Raw genomic sequence first — 20851 nt, forward strand, 5'->3', positions numbered from 1 at the left:
AGATCCTTTCGGCTGTTCTATAGATACCTACAAACAAACATCCATCCATCCATCTAAACATTCGCATTTATAATATTAATAAGAAGTAAGATATACAAACAAGGAGACAGTGTAAATCAGTGTCTGTTCAACCTTCTACCTTGACCTTATGTATTGGCGGTGCATTATTATGTTTCTCGTAACATTATGATCTAAATGAAGGCAAATTTTAAGACTTAACTAATTTCTAGGAATTAATTTTTATACCTTTGTAATTATAATTGTCATAATTATATTAATCAGGCCCAGATATTGCTGGCGAGACGCCGTAGAGACCTGCACTAAAAATTACTAACCGGACACAACGCAGGACAAGCCGAGTTGGCTAACTCTCGTATCAGGAGGCCAATACAACCTTGGGTTGACAGCGCAGTAAGTGAGGAATAAAGAATCCATCGAAAGAGTACGAAAATGACTCTATTTTTATCCTGATTTCTGTTACTTAAACGTAATACTCCCCTGCCATATCACTTGTATATTATTAATACATGTTGTTGTCTCTGTTTTGTTTAACGGAATAAAAAGGAAGACAATAGTTTTTAAAACATGGTGTAAAAAATAATTCTAATTTTGTGTCTACTCCATTCTTTCACCCAATCTTATGACATTAATTCTGCAGTGGAATACATAAATACTACTGTAAAATATATCTTTATTAAATGTTTAACAGATTTTCGTATAAACAAATGAATGGACAAATTTCATGTAACTACGTGTTTCATCAGCTACGTAAAAGGCTTTATTGTAACATTATTAAAGGGTGTACTGATTAAAACATTCAACTTGGTCATAAAGATGATCGTTTCATCGCTATTTTTTCTTTGTAATCTTATATTAAGCCAGCTACACACATTACAGTTCAAATTATGCCTACGTACGTAAGATTTACTGAACAGTCCGACTTATGCAGTTAAAACTGTAAGTGTGTAGCAGGCTTTAATAACAATTATAAGAATTTCCCTTGGCTTTATAAGTTTAAAAACAAAACCTTTTAAAAAAACTCTGTATACATTTTTTAAATTTCGTTCATGTGTTTAAATTTCTGTCACGTATAATACGACTATAAATTATTTATGGCATCCATATGAATGATTTCGATGCAACAAGAAAGTGTTTTTGTCGCACTTCTGAATATTTTACAACATTAAATTACACAGTTAATTCCTTGTAAATCTTATTGTGGACGAATAACATTTTATCATGTACTTGAACTAGCGAATATGGTACACTACGATCGACAGATTATAAAAACATGCAATTATAAACACAGGAAATTATTTACTTTTAATTAAAATACATTTTAAATTAATGTTGCTTCATATCGGAATTACATAAATATATGTTTATGTAAATAAAATAATTAAAAATATATCTGATATTTATCCATTTAAGTTGCCATTTATAAATTATTCACAATACACACAAAATGTCAAAACTTACAGACGAAAAATATAATGAACCTCCTTTTTGAAGTCGGTTAAAAATCAGACAGTACTCAAAATGTATTTATAGCGTACCTCAAAATACCTCACTACAAAGTTACCTTTCGGTTTTCTTTTATATTGCAAATCATATATATACCATTGTTTTAACGAAATTATATAAACCTATAAAAAGCCTACATCTGTAATCAGACGGAATTCCAGTTAAGTTTAAAGGCTCATAAAAGAAATTTATTGTAAATTTATTCCAATAAAGATGGTAGAAAAATTTTAAAGTACGATTTTAAAATCGGAATTCGAAGTTTTTACTTTTTAATTTGTGTATAATAAAATTAAAAGAACAGATATAATTTTAAAATGAAGTGATTTTGTAACTGGCCATAAAGTTTTCGGGATGTAGACAAAGAAAAAATAATTAAAAAAAAAATCTTATTGTTTTCCGTTGAATATTTTACGATCATAAACTTCCAACAAGTTGTTTCCAAGATGGCGACATTAAAGCTTGTCTTGTAGACGATATTTAACAGGACTGACGGAATCAAGACCATCAATTCATGATACAATTACGTTAAGAAAGGTTGGGAAAATAACCCGGCACTTAAGTACAATATTCATAATTTTACAATACGTAATTGAGAGGGTAAAGTGTAAAAAGGTTCGATGTAAGCATCCAATATCTCTTAATATACGACGTTATAACGTTTTAGTACAAAAAAGGATTGAACTTAATTTTTGTTTCAATATCTCTCTAGACATAAAACATTTGACGCTCTAAGCAAATGATCATACCTTAGAAATGTTTAATTATAATGAATTTTTTACCACGTTACTTAATAGTTAACTAGCTTTCGTCCACGACTCCGTCTACCCGTGGATCAAAAAAAAATATTAGCGTATGTGTTCTTCCACACTATGTTCTACATTTGTGCCAAATTTCATCGAAATCCATGCAGCCATTCTGGAGATAACTTCAAACATCCATCCATCCATCTGAACATTCGCATTTATATTAGTAAGATTAAGTATTTCGCAGTCTACAGTTGACTCTCACGAACACCGATAAAATATAATATGTTAAGCATTTTTTCTAATGAACTATTTATTTTGGTAATAATTAGGTATTAAAGCAAACTATTATATTTTTATTATTAAACTTCTCTACGATATTTTAATAAGATTTTGATAACCTTGCATAGTCCTGTATAAGGCAGTTGTAGGAAAAACGTCAACCTTTTATTGCGATGCTGTAAATTGTAAATTTTTTGTATCAGATGGAATTGGAATTACTGCGTCCGTAATCGTAACACTGACTTTTATATTTATAACACATCATCAGCAATAACTACAATAATCTTATTATATTCAAATTACTGTACAGTTTTTGTTATATCTTATGTTATAAAGAATCATCATCAGTCATCATACGTCCACATCGAGGTGCTCTGAGCCTACCCTAAGTTAAGGGTGACTAGGCCTTTGTCAACCACGCTGGCCCAGTGCGGGTCGGTTGACTTCACATATCTTTGAATTTCTTCTCAGATATGTGCAGGTTGCATCACGATGTTTTCCTTCACCGTAAGAATGTCGGACAAATGTACATATGTAAATCATAAATCGAAAAATACATAGGTACTTGGCGGGATTCGAACCCAGGACTTGTAGATTACAAAAGTGTAAAAACCCCTGAGCCACCGACGCTCTTTTATAAAAAATATCACGACTAAAATTTTCATACGATCTTTTAAGTTACAACAGTGTCCAAATAATTATTAAAATACGTTCGTTTTAATCAATTGCAAAAAATAGTAGCAGATGAAATCCCAAAGGTAACAAAGCTACAAACATTTCTCTCTCCTATCGAAAAGCTATGTGACTAGAACTAATTAAAAAACGTAAAAAAAAACAAGTTTCCTTGCTTGTATTACAATTAAAAATTACATAAGATTATTTAAAAAGAAACATAATAGACATATAACTGCTGTTTTTGACGTTACCATTGCAAATTTTTAATAAACAATTTATGAGCCGTTTTAAGAAAAGCAGCAATGAATTGCGTTATCGAAAAATTTACAATTTTACCGCTTACAGTGTGGTCTCGACAGCTTAATTTGATAATAACAGTACACAGCGCTGGGAAATTAAATGCAAAATCGTTTTTACAAAAACAACTTCGGTAAATCAAAAGAAAAAGGAGTCATTACTGAGCGGTTGCTTTTCAATTCGGACGACTTGATTGACGATTTCTTGAGAAACGATCTGGGAACAAAAACGTAATACTAAACTATCAATTATTTGATTTTTCCTCAAGTATTTGGCGATTAAATTATGACTCGAATCTGAAGTTCGACCAAAATGATCGAATTACTACATAGAAACGTTTTTTTTTTGCTAAAATTAGTCATATATTTTTCAAAGAATAAATCTGTAAGAACATAATATATGAACTTATATTTCTATCTTAACAATGGCGTCATATTTTATATTATTTTGTGCATCCAAAATACAAAGTTGACGTCAAAATATTCGAGTCACCCACTGAGTCTGACTGTCCGACTATGCGCGTAGAATTTCAAACACTGCAAAGCACAACGCGCAGGCCCCACCATAGTGTCATTTTATTACGACTTTATACCTGTACAGACTGGAAATTGTCTATTACTTAATAATTTTCTCCTTACAATACACCTGACCCTCATTACCAGTATCAGTGTAACTCTAACTTAACACTTTGATAGCTGATGATAGCAAATTTAAACTTCAAAAACATAGTATAAAAATAGTGAAACACAACATCTTAAAAAAACTTAGAAAATGCAACAAAATCAGAATATCTTTCAACATATGCTATTTATAATCTAACTGTATATTTAAAAGTAATCACAGCCCAATATAAAACTAAAAAAAACACTAGTGAAATTCTTTGTCTAAAAAAAGCGTATTCCAACACAACTGAACTCGGAGATGGTTTCGGTGACCGTAACGATCTAGAAAACACTAAAATAAATGTTTACGATACAGTCTAAGGCAGTACAAATCACGAATAAAATCTAGTCAAGTCATAAAACCATAAATTTTCTAAATCGGACATAGACAACATAGATTACACTAGCTTTTTTATATAATCAAGAAATATAAAAAGTTCAACAGCCTCTAAATGGAAACATAATAGAGGCTTGGAACATTGTATAAATATTTATTAGCGAATCTTGAACTGTGCATTAATTAGTAAAGCTTTTGATATTGAGAGTCGCTCGAGTTAGTTAGGTTGATGTCAAGGTCAATGTCACGGCCTCGTTGCTAGTTGCCATCACTAAAAATCGGTTGGTCTATGATACCTAATGTTTTAGTAACATCTAACTAAACTTTACGTTTGGATTCATTATCCTGTAACGACGGAAAAAAATTACAAAACTGTCTTATAAAATAGTTGATAGAACTTGTCTTAAAATATCAAAGATTAATTTAAAAAAAAAACTGAAAAACCCTACTGTCAAAAATTCCCAAACGTGTGGCACAAAAATTTGACAATACTGGCAGAAGGAAAGCCATACTTTTTTCTTAAAACTTAAATTTTTCTTTTTTAATTACACAATAATTTCCAGGTTAAATTTAGTAACAGCTGCCGATCATGTCATAAACTTTTTACTATCAAACAACCACGCCTTCAACTACTTAATGTTATCAGAATAAAAACCATTCACTTACTTGATTTTCATTAAATATGCTGACATTTAACAGGAACATGTTGACGTGTATAGAGAAGGAATGTTCGCGAATCTTTCATCTCAGATATAAATATTACATCCGAAGGCGACAACTATATAAAAAAAGATAACAAAGTTCATCACATTTAGGTGCAATCACCTTCGCAAGGATAACAACAGTGATAAAACGATTAAACATCAAAACTAAAACAACTTTTTACTACACGTACATACATCGCTGCTATTATTGCAGTGTCGACTATTGTCAACCAAGGCCCAGTGTGTAACTTCACACGTATCTTTGAATTTCTTCGCAGATATGTACAGATTGCATGTTTTCCTACACTGTAAGAACGTCGATTATATTGAAATTTGAAAAACACATTAGTATATAGCGGGAATGAAACCTGGACTTATAGCTTTCGGTCCAGTCAAGTGATTTACAACTACGGCACCGACTCACTCTCTATAATACTGTTTTATTATTATTAATGAATTCAGCACTTTTTCGGTTAAAATTCCTGAGAATTTTATTTCTTATCGGGACTAAGCTTATATTAATAGCTAGCTTTTGCTTACGTACAGGTTATAACAGAGAGCATCATCATTCAAATTTCTTTATTTAAGACTAAAAGAAATCTAGAAAAGTCGACATATCATGAATTTTCACGGATCCTTGACTGTAGTTTAAAGTAAAAAAAATCAATATGCTTGTTGTAAAAGCCTGTAGGCGACCAGATATCATCCGCCATAAAAATCAATAAACTCGCGTAAACATTCTTGAAAAAAAAAACAACGGCAAACATTGCCACCGGGCTTAACTGCCACGTAACATAAGCCGACGATAAATTCATAAAACAAAAATTTACACGCATTTATTTATACATAAACATTTCATACTAACTCGTAATTATTTCTACATATCTAGAGATATTAACTAATTAACTAAAACACTGTAGTAGAATTTCTCAAACGAAGTCTATAGTAAGACGAAAATCACCGTTTAAAACGATCATGATATGTTAGGATGACGATATGTTTTAGACATAGATTTTGTACTCAAGAACCAAAGGTATGATTAGTGTTTTATGAAGGACCTTATTTATCTAATTGGGTCACATCCATTCCTAGATAAAGATTTTATAACAATCGAAAGGGAAAGTAACATCCGTGGTTTCCATATTACATGAAATTGTACAACTTGCATCAATTGTGATTCCAACACCGAACATTCAATGCAATTCGAATCCGATATCACTCAATGAAAGGATATTTAACGAAAATTTAACACACTTATTGAATTTCAAGACAAAATTCGCGCCACAAAATGTTACGAATAACGTATAATTATGCAATAACAAAATCTCACTTCGCAGGGCCGGTTTTAGCGTTTCCGACGCCCTGGGCGAGGTTTTTGCGTTTTATGTCGGGGGAAATCTTCCAAAGATAGGGTATCTAAGGGGGGACCACTGCACCCCTTTATACTCGATGCTCTGGGCGGTCGCCCATCTTGCCCTACCCTAACGCTGCAACTGACTTAGGGAAAAATCATGATGGGGAAAATAACAGTTTTTACGAGGAAATTGTATATAGAAATGACATCGAATTTAAAATCTTTGTAGAACGGAAAGTGGTGTATCACATAATATATAGCCTTTGAAACACTCGTTGAGGCCTAAAACACAATAGGATGTAGTTTCTTCATATGGACAAAAGATGTAACGGCTCTCAAATCAAGGCCACCGACACATAGAGATGCGAGTTCCTAAAGCTACGCGTTGAAAACTATTTGCATTGCAAAACTGTTTACATGCAATATTCAATGATTTATTAAATTTAAAGAAACTATAACCAATCTAAAAAGTAAATATATTAACAGAACATTGGCATGGTTGATAATTTAACTCTGTAGTCTACTTTGTTGTATATTTGGACCGGTATTCGAACCAGGAACATTCGAATGACACACGGCACCGCGGGACATGCGGACCAGACATAAAAAGAACAAATTACATTAAAGACGTACCAATTATCTTTCTGTTTCATTAAATTATAGCTACAACATAAACAATATACTTTTACACTTATAAACATTAAAAAAGTGTATGGGATATAATTTTCAAATAGCGAATTTTTACAATATTTTTCGTAATCATTTTCGATCTTCTAATTAATTGCACACGGATGATAAATTGTTCATTTTTGTAATCTTTTAACTGTTTTTAACAGCTTACAGGTCATAATCCTCATAAATTGATATAATTACATAATGTTAAACCTTTTTAATCGATTTCATTTGTTTCATTTGAGTTTTGCGCTGAGGGAAAGTGACCTGAGAGGGCGACAGGTCAGATTTTTACAGGAGACTAGTTTTAAATAGAATTAACACGTTCAATGAATGCTATATTTACATACTAAAGGGAACTAGAGAGTCGGTGGCATTAGAAGTGTTAACGAGTATATATTTTTAGGTTACTTTCCCCGTTTTTATACCCTTTAAGGTTATCTGTGGTATAGAATATTTTCAAATAATAACGATTAAAAATCTCATTTACATCAGCGGCCTATTACTTCGTATCACAGAAAATAAAAGATCATGTAGATGAACATCTTTTTTTTTTTAATTGAAAATGTCAGTCGCTTTAATATTACCAGTTCGAGTTTGTTAATACATCGCCATGTTTTTGTTTGGTTCATTAGCTTTAACACAGCTTAAATAGAGTTTTTTTTATTGCCTCTTTTTGTAATCTGTGTAAATATTAAGCGAAAACATTTTTGTATTTGTTGAAATTAGAACTTTAGTAGTATACAAATTGAGTTAAAAATAATTAACTTTTTTTGTGAGCAAAAATTTTAATTATTAGATCATATTTGTGTTGCCACGCATTGTCTTTTCGTTCTACAAAAGTGTCATTTTTATTTGTTATAATAATGAACATAAAATCTAATAACCTTTTTTACGACATTCGGGATTTATTGGTTTCGTATTTATTATTGTTTTCTCATTTGTTACTTAATTAAGTTGTCACGATTAAAGAAAAGAATAACTTTTTATGACATGTTGTAAATTAAAAAAAAATCGTCTTAAAGAAATATTTTGTAAACACATCAAACGAGTAAAAAAAATTGTTAATTGCCGGATATAATTTTAAGATTTCTTCCTCTGCTTTATTAAATGTTAATAAATTATTTATCCTCAAATATCCTAAATACCAAAAAGTAGTAGTATTTAGCTTGATAAAAATGCTCTTCTTCCTTCGAATTTAAAAAAATCTCGGATTTTATTTTTGATATAAACTTCTTTCAAGCTTAAATTAAATACATATATATTATTTAAAATTATTTATAACAAAACTTACCGCAATAAATCCAAATAGAATATTATTGTTGAATTTCACAATTTTCTTTGCACGTGTCTCTGGCACAAGTATTGGTAGCACCGAACCGAAAGAAAAAAAAACAAAACTGTTCTAAATTCTAAAAGCGCGCGAAACCGTAGAAATGTGTCAGTGGCGTGTCGCGGCGGACGGCCTAGGACGCTATGCGTGCGCCGAATGACAATCGGCGGTCGATTCCAAAACCGATATTGTGTTTTTCAAAAATATTTTGGGAGCGGTAGCGTCGCTTGGATTGCGGGCTTTTGAATGGCTCGTCGCGCGGTACATCCGAGACTGGCTAACAAACTCGCAGGACATCGACTTTATACATAAATTGACTTTGTCCATCACGACACCAAGTAACTGTACACTTCTGGCTAAGAGTTTCGGCTGTGATGTACCGATTCAAATGCCTCGGTCGCTAATAACTAATTGGATATGACGTCACGATACAAGACTACCAGGTGATATGAAAACAATCTTTCACAACAAATATGAACCCACAATTTAAATTCATCTTCAAAATTCACAATTACGAAATTTATTTAACAATAAAATATGTATTACTAGCAAGATAAGTGCCCAAACAAACGCACGCATCAAAATGTACGATGTAAATTGTGTTTATTACTTTCACGAGCCTTTTTCAACAAGTCATCTGAACAGAATTTCCAAGCAAGGAATCCATTTCTTCATAACAAGGAAGTCCTTCAAGATGCTAGTAATAATGCATGTTTTGTCATAACAATCATCATAATGCTCATCGTTTATGTTTTTAATTATCTTATCTATGCTTGAATTATATAAATATGTTTATTAAAAACAATTTTTTTAACAATACATAAAAAATTATCAACAAACAATGAGTAAAATGTGCTAGAGCTGATTTCGTTGTTATTTCTTAGGAAGAAAGACTACAGTTTTAACTAGAAACTTAAATTGCCTGATTAAAAAATGCTTATGCTCATTTATTGCATAGAAATATCTGTCGATTGCGTGACCGTTAGATCGTAAACTATCAGAAAGATAAAAATATAAATCGAAGACTCCTATTAATCAATATGTCCATAAAATATTTATGACCAAATATCTAATCCCCGAGAGATAATTTGCTAAAAGGTTTAGACCGTGTAAACACATTAAGTTGAATAGATTTATTTTTTTACATCAAAAATGTTAGATTCGTGGCATAATTGGCGCGAAAAAAGACTAACTAACTCTCTTCTAAGACAATATTGTAAGTGACAATTATCGTAATTTTCTACAGAGGAAATACTCGTACAAAACATATAGACATCCCTTTCTTTCGTCTTGAGAAAACGGAGATAATAATATGTGTTTCTACTTTAATTGGTAGTGAAAACTCATGGCTGTATAGACCTAAAGTAAACATTGTGTTGACACGTAAAACAAAAACTTTGGATGGCATTTCAAGAAAATTATATGAACTGGTATTTTAATAAAAAATAAAATTGTTTACGAACTGTAGTCATATTGCAACCAATAGGCGACCTAGTCAAATATATTTCACTAAAATCTCTTTTCCTTATACTACGTGGTCGAATAACACAATATGAAAGGGCAACCTACCTGGACTTTTCCTCATACTACGTGGTCGTCAACGTAATATTAAAAGGCAACTTGGTTAAGTAAAAAATAATTATCAAACTACAAAACCATAAAATGACTCAGGAGCCAAATAGCAGCTAACAAGAAAAAAATCACGCTATCCTCCTAATCCAGTAAAAGAAAAAACAATTCTAATAAGTTTATTTAAGGATCAAACAAAAATAAAAGTAGATGCATTTTTAAGCTCTTAACAGAAGCGGTATAACCTAAAAAGGTTTAAATGGTTTTAAATCAAATATCACATTAAAAACTAATAAAAGGATTCTGGTAATCGAATAATACCTTTTTCGTCTATATTTAAATAAACGTTGACACACGATTGTAAATGTACGATTAGATTAAAAGCAATATTTTTATTACGGTACAAGGCAATTATGAAATACTAGTAGTCGCCCGCGACTCCATCCGTGCGGAGTTAAAAAAAACTTTGTATGTTCTTCTAGAATATGCTTTATTTCTATGCCATATTTCAACGTAATCGTGACGTTCTAACAAACATCCATCCAAACATTCCCATTTACATATAATATTAGTAAGAAATACGTTAAAAAAGTCTTATTAAGTGTTAACTTGATATAGCTTTAAGTAACCTTACTTCTGATGCTTTATGTATTTCAGTATTACATAAAATTAAGATTGAAACACCTACACGTTGTAATGTAAGTTTTCAGCCGATTAAGTTAAACTGAAAATGTGTAGCGAGCTTTAACTGCATACCGCTAACGAACATCTGTTGAAGTAAACTGAATATATTGGTTGATTAAATCGCAAGTCATACTATCCCGCTCATTCATAAAACTCAAAGCGATCAAAATATATCGATAATTTCATTTACTGTTTATTAAAAAAGGAAGGGCCGTCGCCTCGGTGCCGCAGCGCCGCTCACCAAACGTTTGAACGTCCATGACATTAAGATTAATATAAATATTGTTTAATTACATTATTTTATGAAATGATACATTATCAACAAAATCATGACTGCTGTCAGACTTTTTAATGTCCTTACAAACTTATGACATGGCATAAAAGAGGACCGACAGATCAGACAACGGTGAAATAGTTATTTGAAATTTTAAATCAATGACAAAAATATTCTAGTCCTATTTTATAGAAATAAATAGCTGTCAAACGCGACTCTTCTCGTGGAATTAAAAAAAAATAATAGACTATGTGTTCTACCAGACTATGTTCTACATTAATGTAAAATTTCAGCGAGATTTATTGAGCAGTTCACGAGATACCTTCTAACAAACATCCATCCATCCATCTAAACTTTGGCATTTATTACATTATTAGGGTAAGAAATAAGATATACATTTGTAACTTCAAATTTAATTTTATCTACAATAATTTTATATATTCTTAATTCTCTTTAATTAAGTGTTGATTTGAAATATCCATTTAGCTAAATTCGAAAAACACGACAAACATCGTGAGTGGACTAAATTTGAGATCACGCCTTGATAATCTATCGATCTGATCTTTCAATATCTGCAAAGCGATAAGCGACATTTTAAACACTCCTAAGTTTTTTTATAAATTCGTCACCAATAGAGTATTATTATATACAAGCTTTCGCCCGCGTCTCCGTCCGCGTGGAATGAAAAAAATAATAATTAGTAGTATATGTGTTCTTCCAGACTATATTCCACATCTATGCCAAATTTCAGCGAGATCCATGCAGCCTGGTTCTGGAGATATCTTCAAACAAACATCCATCCAGACATTTGCATTTATAATATTAGTAAGATAGTAAGATTAAATTGCTTACATATTTTATCTATTTGTAGGAAAGAGAGAAAGAGAAGAGTGTCTAAAATTCTCTCAACCTACTGCCCTGCTGGTTACAATGGGGTGTTACGTTATCTGTGCTCACAAATCAATAGAAAAAAGTTGTTATATATGGTCAAAATCAATTAATATCTGACCTTTTCATGACCTATGCACCTAGATCTTAAGATTCTTTAAGATAAATATAAAAGATAATTTGATAATCTTTATGTTCGTATGTTAGGAATGATTTGAGATCGGGTCTGACAAAAGGTGACACTCGTACGTGGGCGTCGAACAAAAAAATGTAGTCGTAATTTAGATACCAGTCTCCAATAATAAGTGGTCTACCTTCAACGTACTAACTCCGACGTGCCGGAAAAAAACCTTCGATTTGCATATAAAATGCATCATTCAAAGCTACATGCAGATAAACTGATAAGACGCTATGCAATGGTTAAAATTATATAATAAAAAAATAATAATGAAAAACAAAAGAGGAATGGCGGATTGGATCACACGATATGTTCTGTATTCTGTACCCTTAACCATAAGGGTATTGAAGCTTTACGGGTGCTGGAAAGAGAAAATTACGTTGATACTTTTACTTGATTTTATTTGATAATGGAACTTATTAAGATTTGTTAAGTAATATGTATAAAATATCAGAAATCCATTTAATTAAATGTGTAATTTGTTTTGTTAAAAAATAACAAAAAACTCTTTATCGGCTATTTTGGATTTCTAAAATTTCAGATATAAAATTTCATCTATCTTATCATTTAATATATTAGATTTATGACTTCTTAAGTCTTAAAATATTAGCACACTTAACCTATGAAACCTTAGTAAAATACCACATAATATTCTTCTTAAAAGATTTCTCGTGTAATTTGCCTTTTCATTATTTTTAACATGAGCAAATTATCTTAATTCTTGAGTAACTTTATTTGAATTTAATTGTTTTAATTGCCTTTGACATTAAACTTTATTAAACTCGTTTGCTGTAGCAACAAATATTGGTTTCACCTCAATTTAGAACAAAAAACGTGACTATTTTTTATAGACATTTATCAATTGATAAGTAACCCACCCGCCCATTACTAATTATTTTTAGAAGCAGGAAGCGCCTGCGAGTTGTTTCAATAAAAAATGCTATTTAAAAACAACAGGAGCTTGTTTATACATTGTCGAGACAATTTTTTTTCTATTAAATACCTCGAATTTACTCAGATATAAGTTTATTCAAAACAATCAATATATCTCACTCAAACAGGATTGAATATGACAGTTCGTTAACTTTTGGATCTACAAAGCTCTGGGCTTAAAATTGAAAACCGTTTTGCCTTTCGTATTAAAAAATGTACATCTTCAAAAAAAAAATATTATAAAATAACATAATTGTGCGTCAGTAAACAAGTGTATTGGTTTTTTTTATTATAAATTTAATTACTTCTTTATGTTCCGCATTATTGTACGAAAAACAAGCGACTTTCAAGGTCTTTATCTCGTTGATCTAGTTTCTTGATATACATTGAAATAAAAAAAGATGTTAAAAAATATATTTTCTAGTATCAAGAGTTATAACTACTAACTTAACCAAAGATTGACCTCCTAATGAATGTAAGTTATGGGTTCTAAAATATTATATTGATAGTAACAAAAGGATAAAAAACTTATGTTTTTGGCTTAATTCTGGTAATTTTGATGAATAAATTTTTAAAACAATAATAGTCTCATTGAAATTACTCAATAATATAAATTATTATATCTTACTAATATTATAAATGTGAATGTTTAGATGGATCAATGTTTGTTTGAAGGTATCTCCGGAACGGCTGAATGGATCTTGATGAAATTTGGCATAGATATAGAACATAGTCTGGAAGAACACATAGGCTACTAAATATGTTTTTTTTAATACCGCGGAACGGAGTTCGGCCGACTAGTACATAGCATTAGAATAAACTAGCATTTGACCACAATTTATTCAACATTCTTGGAATGGGATGTCATTTGAAATATTCAGTCATTATCTTAATAATATTATAAATGCAAATATTTAGATAAAAGGATGGATGGATGTATGTTTGTTTGAAGGTATCTCCGGAACGGCTTCATGGATCTCGTTGAAATTTGGCAAAGATGTAAAACATAGTCCGGAAGAACACCAAGTCCACTTATGTTTGTTTTTAATTCCGGAGATGCGGGCGACAGCTTGTAGATTATAAATAAAAGAAAATAATCTTATAGTACATATAATTCAAGATCTTGTTCGTCAAATATCATCTACATTCATGTAAACTTTATGCACATATTTACATTTCACAACACATTTACACATATAATAATTAGATCACAAAATGTAATAAAAAAAATAAGAAATAAAAGAATTCAGTCCAAAAACCGGTGCCTGTACATTTGATAAATATATTACAATCCAGATTATTTACAATGTACAAATTGTCCTAAACTTTATTTATTATTTGGCGAATAAATTAACAAAATCCAGGACATTTAATAAACAATTAGAACTCATGTGACAATAATTACCTAAAAGAGGTAGGATATTTTAGTTTCTAATTTCTTAGTAATTTTAGCTCAACAATCTTAGAATTTTTATCTTATTGTAATCTATAAATTTTCCTAGACACCTTTTGTGGCCTAAATATTTTTAATACATCGTCAATATAACATTGCACTGATATATGGTATAATAAGATTTATATGTAATATATATAAGATTACAATTTGAACAGAAATATATCATGAAAATAACTAAACAAAGTAAAATCAATAGATATTTTACATCACAATTTAATAGACCCATTTTGTATACTGTTTTGTGCTTTTACTTTGCCATGGAATTTTTTTTTATAAAAATATTAGCAAATTATTGTTAAATTTACTAATATTTCTTGACCATTTAAATTAAGCTTTAGTCTTATGCTAGGACACGGTTTACTATAGTCGAATGTCGGGATTTGAACCCACGACCTCAAAATCGGAAATCGATATCCTAAACCATTGGGCTATTGACGCTTTGATATTTATTACAGTCAATGAATTAATGTGAACATATTTTAAATTCTTCTACTTTTATTTCTTAGCTATCAAAATAGGCCTGTTACATTATGACAGATATAAATAATTTTGTCAACACTGGCTACTTGCGATTAAATATATAATTATAAATAAATAATACATGTGTCAAATATATGTATTATAAAATCTCATCAGCTTATAAAAATTAATGCAAGTATCAAGATGTGTAAACCTCACTACAGGAACTTGCTCAGTGAAATTATGTTTACAGATAATAAATATTTACAAACATTTTATCACAGAAAGAGGCCCATAACTATGTATTGAGTTATATTGAAAAAAAGCCACATTTATGCCAAAAATTAAGTCCAAAGACATAATAAGGTATTTACAATAAAGTCAATACTATTTAATCAATTGAAAAGCTACACTTTTGTATAAAAAATACCAGGAAATTTATGTATTGACTCAAAAAACACAAGAAAAACAACCTATTCATACTGTACTTTGATTTTTAAACATGTTTATTGACAAAAACTGTCATTTCTTATATTCATTTGAAACAGACAACATGCTATATAACAAGTGTCAAGGCAATGGATTCCAACACTTAGTCACTTCTCATGTCATATTGTTGGATGAGATTTTATGAAATAATTGTTAAGATATTTAGTGTAAAACTGAATGTGGCAAATATATGGTAAATGTGGCCATAAGGCCACAATTAACACAAAAATGTACAGAATTCAATGAAAAAGAGATATAAAATTCAATTTTTACTGTTAAATTATTCAAACTTTTGTGAGACATTATAATAAACTTATATAAAAACGGCTAAAACACTCACGTATATTCAGTGAGGTGGGGGCCGCGTCCGAGATATAATACCAGTCCCACTCACCCTGATGAAGGGCCCTCCATGGGCTCGAAACTAGTCGGTGCCGCCACCGGATGAATATACAGGGGTGTTTTAGCCATTTTTATATAAGTTCACATTTCACTGGTTGACAATATCATTTGTCATCTATGGGTTTGTTTCAATAATAAAAACATGTCTGATTTTAATAAGTTTGTGATTACAGATTGAAGGTTAAATAGTTTGGATAGGTTTGATATCATTCCTCATTTCCATTTGACGATATAAATATAATTTTCCTTCGAAAAAATGTTATATATAGATAAAGATAGAATCCATTGCGTAATAAATATGTATACTATAAATTAAGCAATTCATTTTTCATATACTACATTGTACAAAGAACTTTCTTGTATATGAAAATAGCAATTAATTTTGTGCTACATCATTCACCAATCATGTTTACTGTCCATTTGAAATATAAAGCAAATTGCCGAGTCAAAAAAATGCATATTAGACAAATTCATTCAAAAAACGACGATTTAATTCGTCACTTTGTAAAACTTAATTAGTAGTTGCATTGATAGTTAATAATATTTTAATAGCACCACAGAAATAACAACCTTTACAAAGTAATATAGCCTCATTTTTGTAAATAAATTTGTTTATATGCAATTTGCTTACAATCAGCCTATGTAAATATCAAATAGACAGCATTCACATTTAATAGGTGGCATATTTATACGGAATATCGGTGACTCAGGGGTTAAAGCACTTGTAATCTGCAGGTATTGGGTTCGAATGCCGCCATGTACCAATGTTCTTACGGTGACGGAAGACATATTGATGCAACTTGCACATATCTATTAAGAAATTTTACAATAAGTGTGAAGTCAACCCGCTCTGGGCTAACGTGGTTGACTTTGGCCTAGTCACTCCTAACTTGGTAGGCTTCGAGCCCCTTTTTGGAGACTTATAATGAGCTGATGATAATATTTATATCTGATATTGTACAGTACCGTATACGTTGAACATCCCCGACACTTCAATGTATCCTTGGCACATCCAATCTTCAGTTATATCCCATTTCACAGATACACAAATAACATATAAACTATGTACAGAACAGTCTTGCACGGATTATCACTTAGTTACGATGCCCGTCTCTTTAACGTCACTTTACCCCGCGCTAACTGAGACACGTATATCCTCACGCGTTCCAAATTCGTTTTCTTCACCCATATCTGTAACAAAGTTGATATTACATTTTAAATATTAAGTTATGGTAATTGACAGATTCTTTAATATATTTTGCTTCAACATCACATTCAGTGTCTGCTAGTTTCTTAAATAAATAAAAGTAGTACAAAACATGCAATTAAAGTCAGCTAAATAATAGTACATGGCAAGAATAATAAAGGGTCTATCACACTTGTAACAATTGTGACTGTCCATGCCAATCTTTGTGGCAGTTTTAGTTTTGAATTTTTTTATTAATTAAGCTTTAATGTTTGAAAACCATAATACCAGGTGTACTACTATATTTAGTGTTATAGTGTGAAACTGACCGCTTCATCGGTGATTGCATGTATGTGTCCGGCGAAGCGACCGATCTCGCGACCTCTAGCTTCAACGTAGACGCTCTGTCCGCGGTGGAACCAGCGCCGCTCGTACCACAGCTTGCCATCCTCCACCCTCGCTTCCGTCGCCTCGCCCTCGCGCACCGGTGACTCGCCCGCGCACGTCGCTACACACAAATTCATGTTAAATGTTCAACTGTTACGCTAAAAGCTATTTAATGATTTTAATTAGTATCTTAGTGATCTGATTCCAAGTAAAAGAGCCTTTCAAATGTTTTGTCACTTATGCAATAATTCAAAAATTATGGGTATTCATTTCGTGTGGCCTTAACTTGCCGTATCTATGCATACCTACCTCATTTGTTACCCGATTAGGTCGTATGCAAAAGTGTACATAATGACTTAAATAAATATGTTTCTTACAACTGGTTGAGTTGTGGTGTTTCCTGGGCTGGTTGTTGTGAGCGGGGGCGTGCCTGGGCGGCGAGGGGGCGTGGCGTGCGATGGCTCGCAGGTCGGCCTCCACGTCGCGCTCGTCCAGTTGATAGGTGAGCGTGGTGGCCAGCGGCTTGCGACGTTTCTCCGGCGCCGGCGCAGGCTCGTTGGCGCGCCGCCGCAGTATCCGCTTCATTACTGGCTTCACCTGAAAAGTATTAACCAATTATTGCATTCTCTACGACCTTTTAGACAAATATATCGATAAAAACAACTTTTTGTAAGTCACTATATCCAAAGACAGAATATTTTGTTAGGACTTTATTAGAAAGAGGCCGAGTTTTGGTAAAATAATCTTACCTCCATAGAATCACCATTTAGCTCCATACTGTGCCTCTCATTTTCAATCATTTTTCTCTTGTCTTCAAAATCATTGAGTAAATTCTCTCTTAACTCTACTTTCTTCTCTTCAAACTCCTTTGCCGCTGCCTTCTTCTCTGATATATATTCTCTTTCTACCACATCATGCATGTGATCTCTGTAATAATATACGGAAATTTATAATAAATTCAAATAATGTTGATAAATAAGATTTTAAGTTGTTTAAATATAATATTAGGTCCATACATATAAAAATTTGCATTTTGAACGGGATAAAATCATTTTTTTGTGTAAAATCTTACTAATATTACGAATGTGAATATTTGGATGGATGGATGGATGGATGGATGTTTCTTTGATAGTATGTCCAGAAAAGCTACTTATTAAGTTTTTTTTTTTAATTATATCATAATTAACAAAAGTATGAACCATTGTTATCTATGCACATTTAGTTTAAAAGAACATAATTTAAAAAAAAAACAGTTTACTGTAGTTACTAAATTGTGTTGTTTTGTTTTATATATAAAGATTAGAGTTTGATTCACAAGCTTGTATAGATAAAGAACTCATAACATATATTTAATCTTAATTTAATAAACTAACTTGTATATCTTGTTGAGCCTTAATCTCTCATGTAACTGATGCTCCAGCCTTTTCACCCTCCTCAGGAATTCCGGATGCACTCCATCTTCTAACTGCTGTAGCTGCTTTTTTAGATTTACTAACTTATCTTGATACATTCTGAAATTAATTTACAAGATAAATGCATAGATATTTAAATACATAAATTCATATTATTAATCAGCCAAAAACTACAGACTAAATTATTGAAATAAACAATAGTTTTATCTTTTATTATGTCTTTTTATGATCAGACGAAACATTATATAAAAAAACTTATAATTTTGATTTTTTTATAAACTTGATAATTATTGAACTTTGTGTTTATGTTAATTAGACAGTTTAAATATTATAATAATAAAATAATCAACATACTGTTCCTTGATCTCCACTGGCTCATCATTGTGGGGTATGTCTGTCTCACTAGCTTCTTCTGTGTCTAAAGTTTTAAAACAAAAAAAATATGATTTTACAATCCAATGGGAATTTTTTTTTAAGTTAATTAATGTTTAAACATGTAGAATATATAAAACACATAACTAACCTCTAAAATAATTGTGAACATTGCGAAAATGTTAAAGTTTGGAATTAAAACAGCCACATGTTTAATTTTCAACAAGAATGATCCCCTTCCAAGGTGAAAGCAAAGCATAATCGGGCGTATTACGTCACCAACTAACCAGACACCAAAAGGCGGGAAGTATATAAAGTGTGGAATAAATATCTTCTAACCTTATCAATATTATATAACATCTGTTTACAAGCTATAGACGAAGTCACTTGTCAGGAATAACAGGTTGTAGCACGTATGACAGTAATACGACGCCAAAATAGGCTAAAGAATACGTAAACAAAACATTCTTACCTTCATCGCTATCGTCGACTGGAGGTGGTGGCAACGGGTCCTCTTGATCCCTATATTCATCTAAATCGTCGTATCCATCGTCTTCAAAATCATAGTCGTCACCCGGGCCCGAATATGGTGATCCTTGGTAAGACATAGTCGAGGTAACGCGTAACAGTTGCATACAGATTGACTAAAATCGCCGTCTCAGAAACAAACTCTGAATACACGCACTTGAATCAAGAGCTTGGGTGAAAAATTGCAACTGTTACTTATGTCACTCATAGAATGAAATTCCAATAAAACTGAAACTCTTCGTAATGAAACAACGAAGCTGGATCAAATTGAAGTTGTTTTACGTCAAATTCGACACATAAAAAAGCATCATTATCCGACCAAAATAAATATCAACTAAGAAAACTTTTATTATTCTCCTCCCACTTGACTTGTTATCGAAAGAATTGCTCTAGTGAGAAAGAGACACCCGATTTAAAACACCACAATCAGCAACACCTTTACGAACTATCATTATATCCATAGACAATTTTAAGAACTCATTGTTTGATGGAATCGATGTTTGACTCGATTTCTGTAATGAAATGGAATTTACTAAATAAAAGTGAACCACTTAAAATGAGAAAACTTGTGTCTTTTCGAAAGAAGATGTATTTCTATACAAATTTTTGCTCTTTAAATTTGAAGAAATTACATTAACTGTTCAAGTTACTAAAAATTTAATTGTCTCAAACCATGGTCTTTAAAAATCTTTCCAGATCCACTGATTTTAGTAGACACAAATACTCTAATTTATATCTTAAAAGGTAAAACTATAAATCTCTTAGATATCGAAAATTACGAGCATAAAAATAAAACTGATTACATTAAAATCAGTTTTATTTAAAAATGATCATCCAACTATTGCCAAAGAGTATATAAAATATTGCTATTGCCAAGTAATTTGCCCCGTATTTTTAATTCGATTTATTGTTACGGTATCAGAAGTAAGTGACATTTTTGTTTTAAACCATCTCTAATCTAACGATTTCACGAATCGAATTTTTGCGTATATCAATTGTTATGAAAATATAATCTGTATGAAAGCACTGAAATAAAAAATTGTCTATTATT

The 20851-nt window shown here is 31.3% G+C and overlaps 2 protein-coding genes across 4 annotated transcripts in view; both read right to left on the reverse strand.

The window, feature by feature from the left end:
* LOC106127195 (uncharacterized) overlaps positions 1-8871 on the reverse strand; it is a 36369-nt gene extending 27498 nt beyond the window's left edge. The window contains exon 1 of one of the 3 annotated variants that reach the window (XM_013325253.1): positions 8545-8871. The gene's annotated coding sequence lies outside the window, so the exon portion shown is untranslated. The remainder of the gene's footprint in view (positions 1-8544) is intronic. The other 2 variants (XM_013325254.1, XM_013325255.1) reach the window with 2 other exon arrangements.
* A 7815-nt stretch (positions 8872-16686) lies between these two features.
* Positions 16687-20249, reverse strand: LOC106127213 (sin3 histone deacetylase corepressor complex component SDS3). The gene is made up of 7 exons (XM_013325275.1): positions 19745-20249; positions 19255-19318; positions 18862-18999; positions 18238-18415; positions 17866-18085; positions 17431-17609; positions 16687-17106 (listed from the first exon to the last, which is right to left on the reverse strand). The coding sequence occupies exons 1-7, from the start codon at positions 19905-19907 to the stop codon at positions 17014-17016; spliced, it is 1035 nt and encodes a 344-aa protein (XP_013180729.1). The 5' UTR covers positions 19908-20249; the 3' UTR covers positions 16687-17013.
* Between the last annotated feature and the right edge of the window lie 602 nt (positions 20250-20851).

Source organism: Papilio xuthus, unplaced genomic scaffold, assembly GCF_000836235.2.
Source record: "Papilio xuthus unplaced genomic scaffold, Pxut_1.1 DF824888.1, whole genome shotgun sequence".
Lineage (NCBI taxonomy): Eukaryota > Metazoa > Arthropoda > Insecta > Lepidoptera > Papilionidae > Papilio > Papilio xuthus.